The 19,933-nt window shown below is 40.4% G+C and overlaps 1 protein-coding gene across 9 annotated transcripts in view; it reads right to left on the bottom strand.

Annotated features, from left to right (window-relative positions):
• Positions 1 to 19,933, bottom strand: part of SPIDR (scaffold protein involved in DNA repair) — a 466,088-nt gene that overhangs the window by 7,581 nt on the left and 438,574 nt on the right. For 8 of the 9 annotated variants that reach the window (XM_046641898.1, XM_046641893.1, XM_046641895.1 and 5 more), the window contains 3 exons: positions 14,846 to 15,032; positions 13,969 to 14,121; positions 699 to 792 (listed from right to left, as the gene is read on the bottom strand). In XM_046641898.1, the coding sequence (XP_046497854.1) occupies positions 699 to 792; positions 13,969 to 14,121; positions 14,846 to 15,032 (434 nt within the window). Of the gene's footprint in view, positions 1 to 694; positions 793 to 13,968; positions 14,122 to 14,845; positions 15,033 to 19,933 lie in introns of those variants that run through there. The other variant, XM_046641900.1, reaches the window with a different exon arrangement.

The raw sequence follows: 19,933 nt of genomic DNA, 5'->3' as shown, positions 1-19,933 counted from the left end.
ATTTTTAATCACCAGTATCTATGCTCCTTACTGCTACCATGTAAACTTGTGATTCACATTCTTCTTGTCTCTTAAATATGATCCAGTGATGACTTGTTTATATATAAGACCAGCAACACAGGAGGTATTAAGGAGCAAAAGGCGCCATTTGCCCTTTGCTTCTTAAGTAGCAGAAAAGTAATGAGCTTGCCCCTTTCTGTCATATGACAAAGTCAACTTGGGAGGCCAGAGAACTGACTCAGAGAACTGCATCAGGACCCAGCCCCAGACCTGGCCCTTAGGGAGGAGTGCATAACACTGGGCAGGGAAGGAGTGTCCATGGATGAAGCTGTGCTTTGGTCTCTGGAAAAGTTTGCACCACTGCAAAGACAAGCTGTACAGTTACCAAGTTTGTCTTACTTATTCATGTTGGCCCTGAGTTTTTCCTTTTTCTCTAGACTGATAATAAAGGAGCTGAGGACAAAATGTGGCTCTTTTCTCTTTTGAGAGGAGCTGTAAGAAACAGCAAAAATCCCTGTTATGAAGAAAGAAAACACACTGCACACCATGGCCCCTTCCCTGCACTCAGCAGACTCAGTTTCCCACTTGGAGCTCATGCTGGCACTGCGGAAGCTGACCTGAGGCAGGAAGGCAGTGGGGACCCTGAGGTTGGGTTGCTGCCACCCTGGGATCTTTCAGGCCAGCTCCTGCTCCTTTACCTGTCTTCTGGGCTCTGTTTTAATCTCTCGTTGCCACACAGGTCACACGTAGGCCACGAGAAGGCAGTGCTCTCGTCCACACCAACCACAGCGCCTAGGCCCAAGTGAAAGCAAAGCCAGAATCTCAGAGGTGGTTTCTGCTTCCCAACTTCTCTTTGCCTCTCAGGCCAGAGATGATAACATAAGGCGCCTCAGATTTTTTTCTACCTTGTGAATTTATATAAACGTTCCTAAGCTTTTTATAATTTCCATTTATTGCACAAACAAAATTACAATAAAAAGTGAGTTTTAAAACTTGCCCATAGTACTACCTAACCAAGTATTTTCATTTTTGCCCAATCTTTTCTAGTTTTTTCCAGATGCATACATATTTAAATTGTTACCAGCAAACCATCAGCACAATAACTCATTCTATCTTTTAGGTTGCTGTATAACTGTTGTTTTCTTGTTTATAATGACTTCTGAGAAAAGTGAAAGAAGAAAGTGCCAAAGCAGGACTGCATTTGAACATCAAGAAGACAGAAAGCATGACTTTAGGACCACCCAATTTTAACGTAGACAATGCAGACTTTGAAATTGTTAAAGATTTTGTCTACCTTGGTTCAGTCATCAATTTAAACAGAGACTGCAGACAAGAAATCAAGAGAGGACTGAGTCTTGGAAGGGTGGCAGTGAAAGAATTAGGAAAGATCATCAAGTGTAAGAAAGTGTCGTTAGAGACTAAGGCCAAGACTATCCACACCCTCGTATTCCCAATTACTATGTACTGGTGCGAAAGCTGGACAGTGAAGAAGGCTGACAGGAAAAAAATAGATTCATTTGAACTATGACATTGAAGAAGAGCTCTATGACTACCCTGGATTGCCAGAAAGATGGACAGTGGATCCTATAGCAAATTAAGCCTGACCTATCACTGGACGCAAAAATAATAAAACTGAGGCTGTCCTACTCTGGGCACATCCTGAGAAGGCACGATTCTTTGGAGAAGACAATAATGCTGGGAAAAGGAGAAGGAGGTAGGAGAAGAGGAAGATCAAACACGAGATGGGTTGATTCCATAAAGGAAGCCACAGGCATGAGTCTACAGAAGCTGAGTAGGGCTGTTGAGGACAGGACGTTGCAGACATCACTCATTCATAGGGTCGCCAGGAGTCGGAGCCAACATGATGGCAGGTAACAATGATAGCTGTTGTAAGGATTGTTTTATCTATCTTATTGATATTCCAGTTAGGAGGTGTGTCACAGTTCCCTCAACCATTTTCATATCAGACATTTAGTTCTCCAAATTACTTTAGTGGTGAGGCAGTGGGTAATTTTGTGCATAAGGCCTTTTCTGCACTGAGATCCTTTCCTTAGGTTAGATTCTTGGAAGTAGAATTACAGTGTCAGAGTATGAGCATTAGAGATGTAGAAATACTCTTTTAGAAGGTGTTTCCCACAAGGACTTGCTGATTCACACTGTCACCATCCATTCACAGAGTGCCAGTTTCACTGCCCTGAACCCTGACATGAGCTTAAGTATTTGCCTCCTTATATATATGGTATAATGGAATTACTTATTTTAGTTTCTACTTCTTTGATAAGGAAAGATAAATATTCTTATTAGTTTGTTAATATCTCTTCTTATGTGATTTCTCTGGTTTCCTTATTTCTTTTTTACTCTAACATTTGTGATTTATTTATTTGACAAACAAATCTGTATACAATGCTATTTAGTGTGGGATCTATGTGTAGCATTAAAAACATAAAGATGAATGCTACAACCCCTACTCCCATGGACTGCACAGTCTCATTGGTAAGGGAGATAAACAAATAATGAGTACAAATGTCATGAAATATGGGAGAAAATATTTGCAAAAGAGATATCTGATAAAGGACTGGTATCCAAAACATACAAAGAACTCTTGGAACTCGACAAAAGAAAATGAACAACCCAATTAAAAAACAGGCCAAAGACTTTAACAGACACCTCACCAAAGAAGATATACAGATGGCAAATGAGCATATTAAAAGATGTTCCACATCATAGGTCATCAGGGAAATGCAAATTAAAACAACAATGAGATACCACTACACATCTATTAGAATTATCAAAACCAAACACTGACAACATCAAATGCTGGTGAGGATGTGGAGCAACAGGAACTCTCATTCATTACTAGTGGGCATGGAGAATGGTCCCGCCACTTTGGAAGACAATTTGGCAATTTCTTACAAAACTAAACATAGTTTTACCATACAGTCCAGCAGTCGTGCTCTTTCAACCCAAAGGAGTTGAAAGCTTATATCCACACAAAAACCTGCACATAGATGTTTATGGCAGCTTTATTCACGATTGCTATAACTTGGAAGCAACCAAGATGTCCTTCAGTAGGAGACTGGATAAACAAACTGTGGTATATCTAGACAATGGAATATTATTCAGCTATCAAGTCATGAAAAGACATGGAGAAAACTTAAATGCATATTACTAAGTGAAAGAAGCCAGTTAGGAAAAAGCTATATACTGTATGACTCCAACTATATGACGTTCTAGAAAAAGCAAAACTATACAGACAGTAAAAAGACCAGTAGCTGTTAGGTATGAAAAGGGAGGGAGGGATGGATAGGCAGAGTACAGAGGATTTTTAGGGCAGTGAAACTACTCTGTATGATACCATAATGATGGATACATTTCTCTAAACTCATAGAAAGTATAACACCGAGAGTGAACTCTAATGTAAACTATAGACTTTGAGTGATAACGATGTGTCAAAGTAGGTTCATCTATTGTAACAAATGTACCATCTGGTAGGGCATGTTGATATGGCAGCGGCTGTGCAGGTGTAGGGGTAAGGAATATATGGGAAATCTCTATACTTTCTGCTCAGTTCTGCTGTAAACTTAAACTGCTCTAAAAAAGTCTATTTTTTTTTTCAGAAATAGTCTATTTTAAAAAAATACCATGCAATAAATGCTAGTGGAAAAGACCCCTCACGGGTGCAGAAGAGAGGCCCTCCAGGCTGGCTTGAGGGTCAGGAAAGGCTTCCTAAAAGAAGGGACATGAGGTGGGCTGCAGGTGGGGAGGTGGGCGCAGGCTGACCCTGTACCTTGCTGTGGGACTGGAGACCAGGTAGGCATAAAGGACAGGTAGGTGAAATGGCTGTGAAGTTGGCAGACCATAATCATCTAGGATCTTGCTGGAGATTTTAGACTTGATCTTGGAAGGGATGAGAAACCAGTGAAGAATTTTAAACAGGGGACTGAGATGGTCTGATCTTCTTGCAGTATGAAGCAATATAGATATCATCTACATCCACTGGCAAATGACAGACCATCCTCATCAAAAAGTGGTGAAATCAGACATTTGAAGAAAAAGTAAAATGTGACCTAAGTTTCCAGAAAAATAGAAGAGTTATTCTTCCTACTCCTGGAGCAAAGAATTTCATTCCTCACTAGAACAAGCATTAGGAGAAAATTTATCTGCAGAAGATAAGCTCACCATTTTTGAGGGTTTGGAAAAAATTAGGGTACATGGCAGGCAATGAAAGAAAACTAAGGTCAATATAGAATTCCATGAAAAAAAATCAGGGGCCGGCCCCATGGCTGAGTGGTTAAGTTTGCACACTCCGCTTCAGTGGCCCAGGGTTTCACTGGTTCTGATCCTGGGTGCGGACATGGCACTGCTCATCAAGCCATGCTGAGGCAGCATCCCACATGCCACAACTAGAAGGAGCCACAACTAAAAATATACAACAATGTACCAGGGGCACTTTGGGGAGAAAAGGGAATAATAAAATCTTAAAAAAAAATCATACAAGAAAGGAAATAGCAGTGTAGTATACTATTTTCCTTTTCAGTGAAAAATATATATATAATCATGATAATAAAAATACCATTTATTGATTTTCATCTTTGAGAATCAACCTGTAGACAAAGTGTGCCAAGTTTAATTATAGTTATGAAACAGAATATTATCAATTTTAACAAAATACAGTACAGAAACAACTGTAGGAAGATGGAAAGGAAGAGCGCAGTAAAATAAGGACATGAGAGCTAATATTCTTTTCTTTCAAACAGTGAAACGAAGATACTATCTTTAGCAGATTGAACAACAAACAAATAAAACCCCTGTAGCCAATATCATACTTAATGGTGAAAAAGTAGATGTTTTCCCTTCAAGATCGGGAACAGAGCAAGCAAGTCCCCTCTCACTACTGCTATTCAACATGATACTATAAGTCCTAGCTAATGCAGTAACACAAGAAAAGAAAATAAAAGTATACAGATTGGGGAGGAAGAAAAAACTGTCCTGTTCTCAGATGACATAGTTTTCTACATACAATATCCCAAAGAAGCAAAACAAAAAACTACTAGAACTATGAAACGATTATAGTAAGGTTGTAGGATACAAAGTTAAAAAACAAAAGTCAATTGCTTTCTTATACTAGCAACAAACAAATGGTATTTGAAATCAAAACACAACAGCATTTACATTAGCACTAAAATAAATTAAATACTTAGATATACATGTAACAAAACAGGTACAAGATCTATATGAAGAAAACTACAAAACTGCTGAAAGAAACCAAAGAGCTAAATAAATAGATATTCCATGTTCATGGATAGGAAGACTCAATAGTGTTAAGGTGTAAATTTTTCCCAAGTTGATCTATAGATTCAATACAATCCCAATCAAAACTCCAGCAAGTTATTCTGTGGATATCAACGAACTGATTTTAAAGTTTATATGGAAGGCAAAAAGACCTAGAATACCCAAGACAATATTGAAGAAAACAAAGCTGGAGAACTGACACTACCCAACTTCTAGACATACAAGAGAGGTATCAATATCAAGATAGTGTGGTATTGGTGAAAGAACAGATAAATAAATCAGTGGACAGAAAAGAGAGCCTAGAAATAGACTCACATAAATATAGTCAAGTGATCTTTGACAAAGGAACAAAGACAATTATATAGAGAAAGGATAGTCTTTTCAACAAACAGTGCTGGAACAACTGGATATCCGCATGCAAAAAAACAAATCTAGAAAGAGACCTTACACCTTACACAATAATTAACTCAAAATGGAGCATAGACTTAAACATAAAATTCAGAACTATAAAACTCCTACAAGAAAATAGGAGAAAATCTGGGTGACCTGGTTTTGACAATGAATTCTTAGTGCAACACCAAAAGCACAAGTCATGAAAAAAAATTGATATGCGTCTTCATTAAAATGAAAAACTCTAGGGGCTTTCCCTGTGGCTGAGTGGTTAAGTTCACATGCTCTGCTTCGGTGGCCCAGGGTTTCACCGGTTCAGATCCTGGGTGCAGACATGGCACTGCTCGTCAGGCCATGCTGAGGCAGCATCCCACATGCCACAACTAGAAGGAGCCACAACTAAAATATGCAACTATGTACTGGGGGGATTCGGGGAGAAAAAGAATTAAAAAAAAGAATAAGATTGGCAACAGTTGTTAGCTCAGGTGCCAATCTTTAAAAAAAGAAAAAAAATTAAAACTTCTAGCCTGCAAAAAACACTCTTAAAAGAATGAAAAGACAAGCCACAGACTGGGAGAAAATATGTGCAAAAGACATATCTGATAAAGGACTGATATTCAAAATATACAAAGAACTCTTAAAACTTGACAGTAAGAAAATGAACAGCCCAATTTAAAAAATGGGCCAAAGACCTTAACAGACACCTCACCAAAGAAGATGTACAGATGGCAAATAACCATATGAAAAGATGCTCCACATCAAAAGTTAGCAGGGAAATGCAAATTAAAACAAAGAGATACCACTACACATCTGTTAGAATGGCAAAAATAAAACCGACAACATCAAATGTTGGTGAGGATGTGGAGCCACAGGAATTCTCATTCATGGTTGGTGGGAATGCAAAATGGAATAGCTACTTTGGAAGATAGTCTGGTAGTTTCTTACAAAACTAAACATAGTCTTACTGTATGATTCAGCAGTTGCACTCATTGATATTTACCTAAATGAGCTTAAAATATGTCTACAAAAAAAGCCACACACAAATGTGTATAGCAGCTTTATTAATAATTGCCCAAACACGGAAGCAACCAAGACGTTGTTCAGGAGGTGAATGGATGAATAAACTGTGGTACATCCAGAGAGTGGAATATTATTCAGCGCTAAAAAGAAACGTGCTATCAAGCTAAGAAAAGACATAGAAGAACAAATCTTTTTTCTTTTTTTTAAGATTGGCACCTGAGCTAACATCTGTCGCCATTCTCTTTTTTCCTTCTTCTCCCCAAAGCCCCCCAGTACATAGTTGTATATTCTAGTTGTAGGTCCTTCTGACTCTGCTATGTGTGACGCCGCCTCAGCATGGCTTGATGAGTGGTGCTAGGTCCATGCCCAGGATCCAAACCAGTGAAACCCTGGGCTGCCGAAGCAGAGCACGCAAACTTAACCACTTGGCCATGGGGCTGGCCCCTGGAAGAACCAATATTGAATGCATATTGCTCAATGAAAGAAGCCAATCTGAAAAGGCTATATACTATGTGATTCCAACTATGGCATTCTGGAAAAGCAAAACTATGGAGAAGGTAAAGAGATCAAGGATTTGAGGGGTGGGGGTAGGGAGGAACGCATGATAGGTAGAGTACAGGGGATTTTTAGGGCAGTGAAACTATTCTGTATGATATTATAATTGTGGTTAGATGATATTATACATCAGTCAAAACCAACAGAACTGTACAACACCAAGAGTGAACCCTGGCTTCACCAGGTATGGGGACCCTGACCCTGGCTACTCTATAGCTCACTCTCAGAACACTTCCCCCCTGGTCAACCCTGGCCAGCTGTAGCTTCTTGGAGAAGGTGAATCACCTGATACTGACCCTGCTGGCCATGGTGGGACTGGCCAAACACAACTGGCACTTATTTCCCTTCTACAACACTTAAGGTAGCTGGGGCTGCCTCCCTGCTAGGTATACCTGGGGTTCCTAGGACATTTATTAACTGACTTGTTGCAAAGGGCCTAGAACTTCTGATTAACAAACGAACAGCACTCATGTTCATGCTGTCTTTGTGCCCTACAGGCCTCTCCCCAACCTGGCACCCACCTCCTCCCTGCCCACAATCCTCAGTCTTTACATGGAGCTCTCATAGGGAGGACCTGTGAGGTTCTCCAAGGTTTCTCTATTTAAATAGAGCCAACGATAAGTAAAATGCTTGAAACATATTTATAAGTGAATGAGAAAGGAAAAAGCACCTAACAGAACTGGCTTAATCAGAAATGATGATGCCACTAATTTATAAGATAAGGGCACAGAAAATAAATAACTTTTCATTTTAATACAAGGGAAATACATACAATTAGAGCCTGTTTGCTCTACTGTTTAGAAATACTGTTCTCTTTCTCCACTAATAACATCTTGGGATATTCTAGCCACGGAAAAAAACACTCTATTTACTGAATTCTTTGCTTTAAGTTTGGAAGGGAGCTGAATGAGCAATGGACAAGTGGTGAAGGTCATTTATAACCCACATGCCTTTTTACTGCATCATTACTGAAGCAAAGAACTGCGGCATCAGTAGTGCACAGCCACACTGATCAAACCTTGCAGTAAAAGCACAGACCCAGACAGCACAGCGTTGGTGTCTGCAATGTGGCCAGGGCGGGCTAGGGCATGGGAGCTTTGGCCGCTCTGGTGCTTCCGTGTGTGAGGCACATGGACACCAGGCCAATACCCATGTGAACGCTTCCCATCAAGGCGATGACAGCAGCCCCTGTTCCTAGGCATGCCTCACTTTAGAATGATAAATGTAGTAAAGTCTACAAAGATTTGAGGGTATTGCCTCATTTCCAGTGCATGGCATTGTACACAGGATCCTGTGTGGCTCTCCTCCTATTGCTTAGGTGCTTAAGGGTCTGAAACCCCAATCCCTGGGCCATCTAAGTTTGTCTCATGCTAACAGGGACAGAGCTTTGTGATAGATTGAATTGCCTATTGTTTACTTAAAAAATATTTAGTCCTCATCTCCTACATGAAGGTTCTGTTTGGAGTGAAGTGGGGCTTAAGGATGCCTGAGTCTCATCAGTGTTCCCAGTGGCTGCCACCACCCCATAATGCCCAAGACATGGTCCACTACGTGATGACATGCAAGGCTGTATCTGACCAGCGAAGAACAAAGCTCCTTCAGTGTTCCAACAGCTAACCCCTGCTGTGACAAGCACACCCTCATCAGAGTGAGGACGAAGGGAACAGTGTGTGAAACCCAAACAATGGGCTTCAGGAGCACCCTATATAGATGTCTAAGGGTAAATAACAGCCTCTCTGAATGTACTTTCTACCTGATGACCAAGATGCTTGAGGCCAGGTGCTGGGAGAGTGAGAGGAGAGGGATGTGTGAGGCCACGAAGCCAAGGGCTCCTTTGTCCCCACAACCCAGAGAATTCGGAGACTGGAGAAGACCAGGGGCTTTTCCAGGGGTACTGCTAGCTGGCAAAATGGCCAAATTCTCACTCGTGAGTTTCCCTTTTCTGGACTCCACAAAGATCCTCTGTTAACACTGTCCGTCTCAGAGGTTACAATGGAGAATAAATTTCTCTCACTTTGGGTTATATTTTCCTGAAATTGCCCCTTGGTCACCTTTTTTGGACTTAGAGTTACCAAATCTCTTCAGTCCCACAGTTCTGTCTCTTTGGATGGGGTTACTTTCTACAGATGCCTTTCCCCAAGCTTGGAGATATTACAGATTCTTCCTAGTTTTACTCTTGTACCTCTGTCGAATTATGATGATGGTCAACATGAAAACTATATAAAAATAAGAATATATCCAAAAGAACAGACAAAACATGTCCACTCTAAAGCCTGTATATGAATATTTGCAGCAGCACTATTCATAATATAAAAATATGAACATCAGCTGATAAATGGATAAATAAAATGTGGTATATCCATACAATGGAATATTCAGCCATAAAAAGGAAAGAAGTGCTGATGAATCTCACAATGTGGATGAATCTTGAAAATGTTCAGCTAAGTGAAAGAAGCCAGAAACAAAAGAACACATATTACATGGTTCCATTCATAAGAAATGTCCAGAATAGGCAAATCCGTAGAGACAGAAAGTAGATTAGTGGTTGTCAGGGGCTGGGTGGAGTGGGGAGTGACTGCTAATAGACATGCAGTTTCTTTTTGGGGTGATGAAAATATTCTGGAGCTAGTTAGTGGGGATAGTTGCACAATTGTGTGAATATACTAGAAACTACTGAGTTGTATACTTTAAAAGAGTGAATTTCATAGTATGTGAATGACATCTCAATTAAGCTGTTATTAAAAAAATAGAATGCCACTTTCTTCCCAAAGCAGTGAGATCTCCAAAGACACAATATAAAATAGGAGTGGTTGCACAACACTGTGAATGGACTAAATGCCACTGAAGTGCTCACTTTAAAACGGTTAATTTTATATTTTCTGAATCTCACCTATAAGTTATTTTTAAAAATAATAGGAGAAGGTTCTTCACAAACTAGAAAAATCAGCTCTTCTCTCTCTCCCCACAAGTATCTATACGTTTTCCTTGTTTTGCAACTCTGTGGCACTCACTGGCTGTAGTTAGGAATGGGTTAGACTCCAAACTCTTCTTTGGAAGCCAGCTCTTCAGGTACATGTTTTCTCACAAAATGGTGCTCTAGGCAGTGGCGATTCTTTACTTATGGTCTTATAATAACAGGGTCCCATACAGCCTAATTGGTGTGGAGTTTTGGCAGGGACTTTCAGAAGCAGGGCAGGGAACACCACCTGCGGGGCTGCTCTCTCATTCTCCTCTGAGCCCTGGACCAATCCTGGGCTCTGAGAGAGGTGAGGGGCATGGAGAACAGGTAGCAACTGATGAGGAGAATAATGGTGGAAGGGAAGTTTCTATAGAGGTGCTGGAGACAGCAAGCTCTGCCGGCAGGCTGTGGACAGGCTTTTGAGGACAGCATAGCGTATCTGTGCCCGTCTGCACCACGCACTCTGTCCTCACAGCCTGTCCACTCAGGGCACAGTGCAGCTACGTTTAGAGGAGCCACAGTATGCCTGCTTGTAGACACCCTTGCAGTCTGTTCAGCCCCAGCAGACCTTGGCCCTCCCTTACTTGCACCATGCATCTTCCTGCCAACAACCTATCCCTGCTTTGTACCATAGTCTATCCATGGTTCTGACAGAACAGCTTCATGTAAGACAAAAATCTGATCATATAAAATCCTTAGCATAGCCAGGGAAAGCAGAACAAGACAGGACCAGCCCTGTCCCATGCTGGCCCTGCCTCTCCTCCAGTATATGAGCTTTTACAATAGTTCTGGGCACGTGTGTGGTTTCCCACATGTCCTTCTACCCATCTGGAAGGCCTTCACCAAGTCCGCCTGATAAATCCTGACAGTCCCAAGGCCACCCACCCACTGCCGTCACTGGCTGTAGCCCTCCAGCCATTGGCCAGCTGTCTGTCCCTTCCTAGTCTGTGGCAATGGAAGCATCAAGATGTCTATCTTCTCTGCTAGTCTGTAAGTGCTCCAAGCCCCCAAAGCCTCATGTGCATTATCTTATTTCCTCCTCAACAATGCTTTGAGCTTGATTCTATTATTCCTGTTTTACAGATGAGAAAATGGAGGACTCAGATGTCAGGTGACTCGTTAGAATCTGCTTTCTTCCAGAACACTAGGCTCTCCTTTCTCCATCAAATCACAACCTGAGTTTTGTTCGGTATAAACTCTAAAAGCAGGTGCACAGAATAAAAAATCCAAAAGGCCTCAACAATGAACAGTGCTCAGTCTCATGAGAGAGAAGGGGATGTGAATAAAGCATTGAGGTCACAGATTTTTTGCTGTTCATAAAAATCATAAAAAGATTCAGTAATCTAGTGGTGGGCAAGGGTGGAAGAAACAGGCCCTCTCAGATATTACTTTTGGAAGTGTGAATTTTTGTACAGTTTCCAGATATTAATTTAGCAATATCTTTTAATATTAAAGATAAAGAAACCCTTAGTGTGGCCACTTTGGAAAACACTTTGGCATTTCTTCAAAAAGGTTAAACACAGTGTTTATGTTTGATCAGCATATGACCCAGCAATGCCACTCCTGGATACATAGCCCAAATTTGAAAACAGGTGTTGAAACAAAAACTTGTCCAAAATATTCATAGCAGCCCTATTTACAATAGCCAAAAAGTAGAAACAACCCAACATCCATCAACTAATGAACAGATAAACAAAATGTGGTACATCCATAAAAGGAAATATTCAGCCATAAAAAGACATGAAGTACTGATACATACTACATCACTGACGACTCTGAAAACATCATGTTAAGTGAAAGAAGCCAGACACAAAAAACCATATAATGTTTGATTCCATGTACGTGAAATCTATAAAAGGCAAATCTATAGAGAAAGAAAGTAGATAAGTATTTTCCTAAGACTAGGGTGTGGGGAGGTATGAGAGAGGGCAGAGTGTAAGGGGAAGTGACTGACAATGGTCATGAAGACAGTGTTCTAAAATTAGATTATAGCGATGGTTGCACAACTCTGGGAATATATCAAAACATTATAAATGAGTGAATTGTAGAGTATGTAAGTTATATCTCAATAAAGTTGGTTAAAAAACATATGACCCCTAAGACCCTGAAATCCTCTTCTAGGGAAATCAGTAGGGGTTGATGTTGGGAAGGGTGTTTATTTCAGCCTTGTTTATAAGTGCAAAGAGAGGGCATCTTGGATGCCCATCCATGCAGGGGCAGTTTATTTGTATGAGGGAATATTATTTGATGATTACATTGTTGACTTAGATCCTATCTACCTGCCTGAATGGACGTCTCTGCTAGAGAACTAAGTGAGGAAAGCCTGGGACAGAGTCACATGGAGCAAACCTTCCTGTCTATAAAGGCACACATGTCCCTCCGAAGGGGCAGGCATGTGTGCTCCTGTGTGCACGCAGTCTAGCAGGGGGTGCATGGCAGGAGATAGCTACCTTTCTTTTTACTCATCTTTCACTAATCCCAATGGACATATGTTACTTTTATCACTAAAAAATTTTATGAAATTAAAGCCTATAGTATTAATGCTATTTTCAGCTCCAGACATATATTCAAACAGCTACTGAAACATCTCCTTCTCAAATATATCAAAAACACCCAAACTCTCCAATACGGAACTGAGATTGCTCCCTCAAAGCTGGTCTCTTCCCCCACACACTACTTCACTGAAGAGCACCACCATTGCCTTGCCATCTACGCCGGATCTTAGAGGGTGCACATACAATCCACCCTCCATGAATGCCTTCCTCCCTCTGCACTGCATTCATTACTCAGTCTGCCAATTTTCCTTTTAACTAAGTCCACTCCTGGGTTGACTTCTCTACTGCACTGGTCTCACCCCTTTAGACTAGTGCCTGCCCTCCCACTGGCTAACCCCTAGGCCCTGGCCCCTCCACTCTGCTATGGAAATCGGACCATGTGTCTCTCTGTCGAGATGACACAGCACACTCCTGACAGGGCCGCCCACTCACCTGCACGGCTGGTCCCTCCAGCCTCGTCCCAGGTAACCCCTATATACAGCTGCCTTTCCGTCTCCTTCTAGGCTCTGGTGCATACCTAGTTTGTCCTGTCAGCAGTTTTTATGAGTTCTGTTCTCTTCCCACCAGACATTCTTCCTGCTCCCACCCCTTCACCTAATTACCTTCCTTCTACCCTTCAGATCTTGGCTCAAGGCTCCTGTCACTAGGGAGACTTCCGTGATGTCTCTGACAAGGTGAGGTCCTGGTGACAGGCACTTGGAGCACTCAGACACTGTAGGTCTATATTTGGCTGTGTGCATATCTGACTAGTGTCTTTATATACAGACTATAAGTCCAGAGGCAAGCACTTTTTCTGACTTTTTGTTTTTTTGGCTGGGAAAGATTCGCCCTGAGCTCACATCTTTTGCCAGTCTTCCTCCCCAAAGCCCCAGTACACAGCTGTATATTCTAGTCGTAAGTTCTTCTAGTTTTGTGTCAGCCATCACCACAGTATGGCTACTGACAGATGAGTGGTATAGTTCCACACCCAGGAAACGAACCCAGGCCACCAAAGTGGAATGCGCCAAACTTGAACCATTAGGCTATCAGGGCTGGCTCACCTTTTCTGATTTTGTTCATTATGTAGCCAATGCCTGGAACATGTCAGGCACTCAATAAACACTTGTTGAATAAGTGAGCAAATGAGTAAATGAATGTAAAATAAGTACGATATTTAAGCAAATATAAATACCATTTCCATCAAGATTGACTACCAACCTTGAACGCTGCAAATGGAGTTGACCTGAGTAACAGAATCCAGTTCATCGAGCTTCACAGGGCCAGTCAGCTCACAGGAGCAAGCATCAGAGGCCACACCCAAAAGTGGCTTTTGAAGCATGAGGACAGTTCGTTCAACACAAACAATCTGACCTGCCAACAAAGACACTTCAGATTATTGAAGCACTGAAGAAAAAGTGAGTTCTCTTGCTCGTAATGACAGTGTCCTTGGCCAGCTTCCTACAAGTCATGTGGGCTGAGGGGCACAGCAGTGGGGCCCATCCTTTGTGTCCAGCGACACATACACTGTGCAGAAAGGAAGCCCCAAAGCCCCTAGTGTGCTCTGCTGGAAAAGCACACAAATATTAGATTCAAATTCAATTCAGAAAGGAGAATTTTGTGGTTTGCAAATTATACCCAATAAAATAAAAAAAATTACACAGTTTAGGCAGGATTCTAGTTTGATTCCTGGAAAAATAAGGAGTGACTGATCTAGTATTTATTGATCTAATGTTTATAATATTCTAGCTTTTCGTTTGTTTTAAAAAGTGATGTTTCAGGCAATGGCTTCAGATAGCTTCTGCACCTATAAAGTATGCTTCCAAGAGATAATTCTTGAGTGATAAATAGCATCTCTCACAGGATATGTCAGCACTGCAGGCAGTTCCGGTTCGGTCTTGGTGGCCATGACAGGGGTCAGTGAAAGACCAAGGCTGGTACCATGGGCCTCTTCCACTCCACACCCCTCGTCCACAGTGTGCTTCAAGAAATGTCCAGTAGTTTCAGAGCAAGAAAGAGGCAACCAGAAGCTACAAGCTATTTTATGGCAGCTCTTAGTCGCCACTGGATCAAAGCTGTCAAGAAGAAGAAAGCATACCCTGGTCTCGGAGAGCATCCTTGAAGAGGAAGGTGTGGGGGGCAGCCTCACTGAGCGCTTCCAGGACTTCTGGGTCCAGTACACATGAGGAGGCCACACAGACTGGGACGGTTTTGGGGAGGCCAGAGTTATTCTCATCTTGCATTTGCAGGGTGACATCAGTCACCACCAGACAAATCTCCCTTTGCTACAGAAGAAGCAAACTGTTTAGCTACAATTCAGAGTAAAGACTGTTAACTTAATAGCTCTTCTTATATCCCAAATTATTTTTTACAAAGCAATAATCATAGGTGATTATCATTAACACTAACAATTTTAGATATCATTTCAACAAATATTTTTTAAAATATATAATAGACTTTGCACATCTTGGTCACTAGCCCCACCGACATAGCTGTGCCCTGTGAGCCCCAAACTTGTACCTGTTTCAAGGGCTCCTCTGCTGGGATACAATCCACCTTTCCCTGGTACTGATCTACTTGTCCTCTGACTCACTCAGGAAAAACTCATTTTTCTTTCCCTCCTGATCCCGTATTCATACACCTAGAATGCTAATTACCATGTTGTTTTATATTTAGTACATATATATTCTTCTCTCCTGCTAGATGTAAGTTTTCTGAGGGTTAGGAATTGTTATAAACTGAATGTTTGCATCTCCTTCAAATTCTTATGTTGAAGCCCTAACTTCCAGTGTGATGATAAGGGGAGGTAGGGCCTCTGGGACATAATTAGGTCATGAGGAGGGAGCACTCGTGATGGGATGGATGAGTGCCCTTATGAGAAGAGACACGAGCAGGTGAGCTTGCTTCCTCTCTTGGCTTGCCACATTGTGAGGATACGAGGAGATGTCCCTTGTGAACCAAGAGGACAGCCCTCACCAAGAACCTGACCATGCTGACACTTTGATCTCAGACTTCCAGCCTTCAGAACTGTGAGAAATGTTTGTTGTTTAAGCCATCCAGTCTATGGTATTTTGTTATAGCAGCCCAACCTAAGACAGTAATGTATCTCATTGGCCCTCAGACTTTGCATTTTGTATAAAGCAGGTATCAAATATTTGTTGTATCTGCAACAGTTTTTGTTTTTCTCCTTTTTTTTTCTTCTTCCCTTTTATTATTTTTTTTTCATTTTTTTAATCTGCAAAAGTTGCAATGCCTTTTAAACTTCATTAAAATGGCATTCTGCCTGTTCTCCTTGGTCAGGGTTTAGGATTCAGGGATTCAAGTGAATGGGGCCAAGGATTTCACTGGGATGACCCTCATGGTCAGCAGGGCTGGGCCATGAGAATCTGGCTGGCTTGAGGTTTAGTTGGTGTTGCTGGTGTGAACGATGTGGTCAGGTTGAGGATTTCACATAGCTGGCTGACTGGGCAGAGAAGGTGACTTGCACAGTTAGGAGCTGTGGGTTGGGACGGAGGAGGCAGCTCACATGGTTGGGAGGTTGACTGCATACAGGAAGTTAGAGTAAGTTATATTGAGGAAAATGAAAGCCAGGTTTCTCACTGTTAGATAAGGGAGTTATAAATTTCAAAATGGGGAAACCTAAAGACAATTCTGTGGTAATGGTCTACAGTTGGAGGTACTGGTGTAAAATCATGATTTTAGATAGAGATAGAGAGATAGATGGAAAGAATGAAAGAGATATGGATTTATGTGTCTGTGTGCATAAGTATACACACACATATCTCCTTGCTCTGTTCATTGAGAGGACCTAGAAGCAATGACATCCCCATAGCAATGAGCCCACCTAATACCCAGATCTTGTCTTCTAATGCCATTCTCCATTAAAATCAACCAGGGCTCCTTAAAGAAATGGCTGATTCTAGAGCAGAGAAAATACAAGATGAGTCTGAAACATCTTACTGTGTCAGAAAGTCAGGAAGTACTCAAAGAATGATGGAAACATGTCCAAAGGACACAGGAGCTGGCTTGAATTGGGGAAATTTGAGCATCAAAATAAATGATAGTTAACATATCATAACCCATTGGATAAAAACTGAATCCATTGGCCCATACTGACATAAATAAGTGAATACATAAATAAATCAGGGAAATGAAAAGCTCCTAATTATAGCTGAATGCCAACTAATAAATATAGAAGAAGTGCTGGGATTAGAAAGTTTTCATTTGGCCACCATCAGAGTAATAATTCAGGCAAGAATCACATGGATGTTAAAATGAGAGGGTAAAAGTTTCATAAGAAATAGGATATTTATACAGTCTTAATGTATCTTCTGACAAAATACTTCTTTCATAGTTATTAATTAATATAGATGAAATACTTATTAGTTAACTTTAGAGTGAAGAAACCTGAAAAGCACTATCTTAACCAACTGATAAAAGATCACGGCGCAAGGACAAATCAACTGTGTGCCTCCTGATGTGAACATAGTATTGTTAAGTGGTGCTCCTGTCAAAAATGCATAACCTGAATCTTTTCCTGAGATAACATCAGGAAAATCTAAATGGAGGGACATTCTATTAAGTAACTGATGTCTATTCTTCAAAAATATTAAGATCATAAAAGAAAAGATGAAGAAACGTTTTATCTGAAGGAGATGAGAGAGACATGACAGCTAAGTACTACACATGATCCTCTATTGGACTATAGAGTTGTAAAGGATTTTTGGGGGGACAATTGGCAAAATCACATTTTAAAAAAATGGCAGATATCTCAGGAAGGACAAAGATTTCTAAAAGATTATCTGAGGTTGGAAGTTCTTCTGACAGTCTTCAAAGATTTTAGATACTTTTTATAAATAGCTTGGATTTGGCTTATTGTCTCTTCCAATCTCTTGATGAACCAAAATGGTCTAATTTCCTTTGAAATTAACTATCAAGTTATCTTTACCATTGGGGTTATGAACAAAGTCAGTAATAAAATCCTCTGTAAAAAGACAAAAAACCCAAATGATTCAAAGCAGTACTATCAATCTTATTGCTAAAATTTTATTAAAAATAGATCTCTTCCCCACAAACATGCTCAATTAATTTTTGACAGAGTTGTGAAAGCAATTCAATGGAGGAAGGGTAGCCTATCAACAAATAATGCTGGAACAATTGGACATGCTTAGGCAAAAAAAATGAACCTTGAACAAAACCACACACCTTATAAAAAACTGACTCAAAATGCATCGTGGACTCAAATGTAAAATTATAAATCTTCTAGAAAAGAACATAGATAAATTTTGGGACCCAGGACTAGGTAAAGAGATTTGACTTGTCTTAGACTTGACAACAAAAGCATGATCTATAAGCAGAAAAATCAACAAATTTGACCACATAAAAGTTAAAAACTTTTGCTCTGCAAAAATCCTGTTAAAAGGATGAAAAGACATCTATGGACAGCTAATCTTCGACAAAGGAGCTGAGGGCCTACAATGGAGAAAAGAAAGTCTCTTCAACAAATGGTGTTGGGAAAACTGGACAGCCACATGTAAAAGAATGAAAATCGATCATTCTTTTTCACCATTCACAAAAATAAACTCAAAATGGACTTAAAGATTAGACCTGAAACAATAAGTCTTCTAGAAGAGAATATAGGCAGTACACTCTTTGACATCAGTTTCAAAAGAATCTTTTTGGACACTATAACTTATCAGATGAGGGAAACAATAGAAAGAATAAACAAATGGGACTTCATCAGACTAAAGAGTTTCTTCAAAGCAAGGGAAAACAGGATTGAAACAAAAAAACAGCCCACTAATTGGGAAAAAATATTTACAAGCTACTTATCCGACAAAGGATTAATATCCATAATATACAAAGAACTCACACGGCTTAACAACAAAAAAACAAACAACCTGATCAAAAAATGGGCAGAGGACATGAACAGACATTTCTCCAAAGAAGATATAAGTATGGCCAAGAGACACATGAAAAGATGTTCATCATCCCTAATCATCAGGGAAATGCAAATCAAAACTACACTAAGATATCACCTTACACCCGTTAGATTGGCAAAAATATCCAAAACCAAGAGTGACAAATGTTGGAGAGGTTGTGGAGAAAAAGGAACCCTCATACACTGTTGGTGGGAATGCAAACTAGTGCAGCCACTATGGAAAACAGTATGGAGATTTCTCAAAAAGTTAAAAATAGAAATATCCTATGACCCAGCTATCCCACTACTGGGTATCTATCCTAAGAACCTGAAATCAGCAATCCCAAGAATCCCATGCACCCCTATGTTCATCACAGCATTATTTACAATAGCCAAGACGTGGAACCAACCTAAATGCCCAGAAACTGACGACTGGATAAAGAAAATATGGTATATATACACAATGGAATACTACTCAGCCATAAAAAGGACCAAATTGTTCCATTCGCATCAACATGGATGGACCTTGAGGGTATTATGTTAAGCGAAATAAGCCAGACAGAGAAAGACAAACTCTATATGACCCCACTTATAGGTGGAAGTTAACATATAGACATGGAGAACCGATTGGTGGTTACCAGGGAAAAGGGGGGGTGGGGGGAGGGCACAAAGGGTGAAGTGGTGTACCCACAACATTACTAACAATAATGTACAACTGAAATCTCACAAGGTTGTAATCTATCACAATCTTAATAAAAAAAAAAATTTAAAAAAAAATGATGAAAAGAAAAACTGCAGACCCTGAGAAGTATTTGCAAATCATATTATCTGACAAAGGCTTTGTATACAGAATATATAAACAACTTTTAAAACTCAACAGTAAACAAACAACAGTCCAATCACAAAATGGGCAAAAGACACATACAGACACTTCACCAAAGAGGATATACAGATGGCAAATGAACACATGAAAAGATGAACAACCTCATTAGTTCTCTGGATGACTGTCTAGAGAATTATGTTAACTCAAAAAAGCCAATCTCAAAAGGAGTTGTTACAGGTTAAACTGTGTCCCATCAAAAAGATCTATTGAAGTCCTAACTCCGAAACCTCAAAATAGGGTCTTTACAAATTTAACCAAGTTAAGATGAAATCATTATAGGTGGGCCTTAATCCAATATGACTGGTATTCTTATAAAAAGGGGAAATTTGGACACAGACAGGCACAGAGGAAAGACCACGTAAAGACACACAGGGTGAAAACAG

Source organism: Equus quagga, chromosome 16 (assembly GCF_021613505.1).
Source record: "Equus quagga isolate Etosha38 chromosome 16, UCLA_HA_Equagga_1.0, whole genome shotgun sequence".
In the NCBI taxonomy this organism is placed as follows: domain Eukaryota; kingdom Metazoa; phylum Chordata; class Mammalia; order Perissodactyla; family Equidae; genus Equus; species Equus quagga.
This window is presented reverse-complemented; position numbering and strand designations above follow the sequence as displayed.